We start from the raw sequence: 3,103 nt of genomic DNA on the forward strand, positions 1-3,103 counted from the left end.
CTAGGGGATTTTTTGCTCAAATCGTACACCCTGAAACAACCGTTCAGATCATGTGTTCCAAATACCGTAACATAATTATCTGTTAATTGCCACTGATTAACAGACCTTTCTCAAACTGGAGTAAACAAAATTGCGTAAGTACATCAGCGGAATTTGCGCACAGGACATTGGACTGAATTGTTTGAAATACTAGTCTCCTCCTTAGAATAAAACAATATTTATTTGAGGAACTCCTTTGAACTGCCAATACAACCTCTCTCCCATTTATTTTCACCTCTTGAAATATTAGTTAAGTCACCAACAAGACGTCAGAAGACAAGCATTGCACGATATCCTTAGTCAACAATTTGCTCTTCACTGTCAAGTGTAAATGTTTCAAACAATGCCTTAAGTCCGTCACTGAAAATTGCGGTTTTCCTAAACTGAGTAGAAACAACATAGGTAAAGTGCCCTGCGCCAACATCGAAAACTACGAGAAAGAGTGCAAAGTAAGAACAGTACGTGATAGCGGAACAAGTTTTGCGCATCTAAATTTATTGAATTCATGCTTACACAAGCGTGATATATCAAGTCTGAAATTCATGCAAATTTCTCGCGAAATAGACGGCGGCATAGTGCCTCGCCGGAAATAAATAAAATTGTCTTTGAACAGAAGGAGGCGATTGAGGCTGTTTATTGGTCATAATGGCGTGGACTGTGCCATTTATAGCCTCTCTTATACTATTCAACAACTGAACGCTTTTCAGAAATTGAAGAATTCATTTAAGCGTATTATAAACGCGCCATTAGCTAGCGTGTGCTACAAGCGAGTAGTATAAGTGGAATGAAAATAGTCAAACTATATCTTGCTCCACAGCTGCGAACCTGCCTGGGGTCGCTTAAGACTCTACTCAAATTTATTCACTATATCTTCCAATATCGTATTAGGGTGCTAAACACCATTTATCAATATAAATATGTTCTTTGACACTTAATTTGTTCTCTATGTTTTCATTTTAATGTACTGGAAATTTCGGGCCTGATTTTGCTCTACTGTTTTAACGGCATCCACACGTTGACGCCACCATGCCGGAGTATTCTTTGAGTACAATGCTGCCATCTAATTCAAAGTACATCAAGCTCATAGAGTGTAAACTCGTTGGTACGCAGCAAGCGGCTGGGATGTCTTTATTATGGCGGTGATGAAGCAGGCTTTGTATGATGGCGTGGTTCGATGGATTGTAGACCTTGTCAATGATTTCTGGACATCTACCCATGCAGTAAAAAGCGCTGAATCCTCGAGGCGCTATAATCCATTTGTCCCAACTTAAGTCACGAAACTTCACAAACAGTTTGCGTCTTGCACACTTGTCATCATCTACTGATCTTCGGCTTCTTGTATTTGAAAAGGGACTATCGTCCTTGTTTGTTCCCTTTCGTTTTGTGTGTTGGTCGCCGATGTCCCGTGTTTCGTTTGGAATCTCATTGACAGATTTCAGTGATTTGCCTTGCTTTTTCTCCTTGGTATCACCGTAAATAACCAAGATAGGTTCTTTTCTACCGCCACTTGCAATGTCGAAATCCGAAGTCGGAATTCCAAACCCGACCACAGTGATCCACAGGCCGAAGTTTCGCGAGGGCCAAGAACTCCAAAACGTTACCGCGGAGGTAACATTTAAAACGATCCAGGCGCCAACTCGACGACATTTGACAAATCTGGTATCGACTGTAGTTAGCTTTCGCTTCCAACTGTTGCTTCCTTCAACAGGTCGACGGTTCAAACGATACACTGTCACCTTGAAATGGCCGTGTGTGTTGTCCAGCTTAGAACGTCTTTTAAATACCCTGAGCTCCGCTTTCTTTATTAGTTCGTCCGGTTGAAGCGAGGATAAGTTGAAGTAGAAATGTCGCTCGTCTGCACGGCCGACTTTCGGATCTGCAGTGAGAAATGAAAGGCGACGTTGACAAATTATCATAATATTTATGTAGTGCAATAATAATTTACGCAATTACGCTTCATTTGCGCGTGCATCTTGTGGTAGGAATGATAACATACCTCGAAAGAAAGTTCTTATCGTTTTACCAGGAGCTGACTTGCGAAACTTTGAATAACTACTCGGATGAGCTTGCTCCTTGTAGAGGTCCATGACATATTTAGGCACTTGAGACCTGCTTCTTGACACGCTCGGCTTTTCTTTAATTTCTAACAAGTTCAATAAATCGTTTTGCAAATGGGTAAGCTCGGCTCCGTTTTGAAGAGATGCTGGTGTGAAGCACACTAAAAGTAAAATGAAGTTGAACGAATTCATTGGAGATCTCTGCGGGAATCCTTGGCACTAGTTCACTCTGCTTGTCATTCGACAGGGTTAATCGTTGGGCCGCCGGTGTGGTTGCTGAATGTAGCACTGATTACTGAAGTATCCAAGTGGTTCATTTGTGATTTTATAGCCGCCCCCTATATTGTTCACGTGCACGCCCGACATAAGCCACAGTGCAGTCTGCTACTGCTGATGCCACGCAGGAATTTATATATTCCGTACACTTACTCCGAAATAACCTGCTAAAAATATGCGATAAGTGTTCCGGAAAAAAAACCAATATTTGTTTAGTTTTGGCAAACTCAACAACCATAAATAAAAAGTGTTCTTTCCGATTATGGTGCTTGATAAAGCTGGATCGATTACTGTGCTCACTAAAGCGATGAAATCGTGCTCACACACCGTTAAGATGTTGGCTAAAATATTTTTACATGCTGACTTGCGAGACAGCGGTCATTTTGCGGCTGGATGGAGAGCTTTACAACAAAGAGCACTTCACAGTACTGTCGTTTAGAAGTTATCTTAATTAAGCGGAAATGAGATGTAATCTTGCAAGACTCAGTTGGTCGTTAAACTCTGAAAGTGTTGACTTATTAGTCTTGTGTAATACAGAACTGTTAGGCTGACATAATTGCGACACTTTGGCTGCTGGAATGACATTATTCTCAAAGTGATTAGCAACAAAGGAAGAAGGCGTGATGAAGAGACAAAACGGGTTGAAAACAAGGATGTTTAAGCGCTTTTTCGCAATTTGACTTCCCAGAAAGACAAACTGATGGCAAAGCGTTCAGTTCAAGCACAGCGCA

At 41.3% G+C, this 3,103-nt stretch overlaps 1 protein-coding gene across 1 annotated transcript; it reads right to left on the reverse strand.

The window, feature by feature from the left end:
* Positions 1–201: 201 nt before the first annotated feature.
* LOC110054046 (bone morphogenetic protein 2-like) lies at positions 202–2,464 on the reverse strand. The gene is made up of 2 exons (XM_020760374.2): positions 2,036–2,464; positions 202–1,915 (listed from the first exon to the last, which is right to left on the reverse strand). The coding sequence occupies exons 1-2, from the start codon at positions 2,286–2,288 to the stop codon at positions 1,038–1,040; spliced, it is 1,131 nt and encodes a 376-aa protein (XP_020616033.1). The 5' UTR covers positions 2,289–2,464; the 3' UTR covers positions 202–1,037.
* Positions 2,465–3,103: the final 639 nt, after the last annotated feature.

This window comes from Orbicella faveolata, unplaced genomic scaffold (genome assembly GCF_042242905.1).
Source record: "Orbicella faveolata isolate gen_17 unplaced genomic scaffold, um_ofav_v1 contig_35, whole genome shotgun sequence".
Lineage (NCBI taxonomy): Eukaryota > Metazoa > Cnidaria > Anthozoa > Scleractinia > Merulinidae > Orbicella > Orbicella faveolata.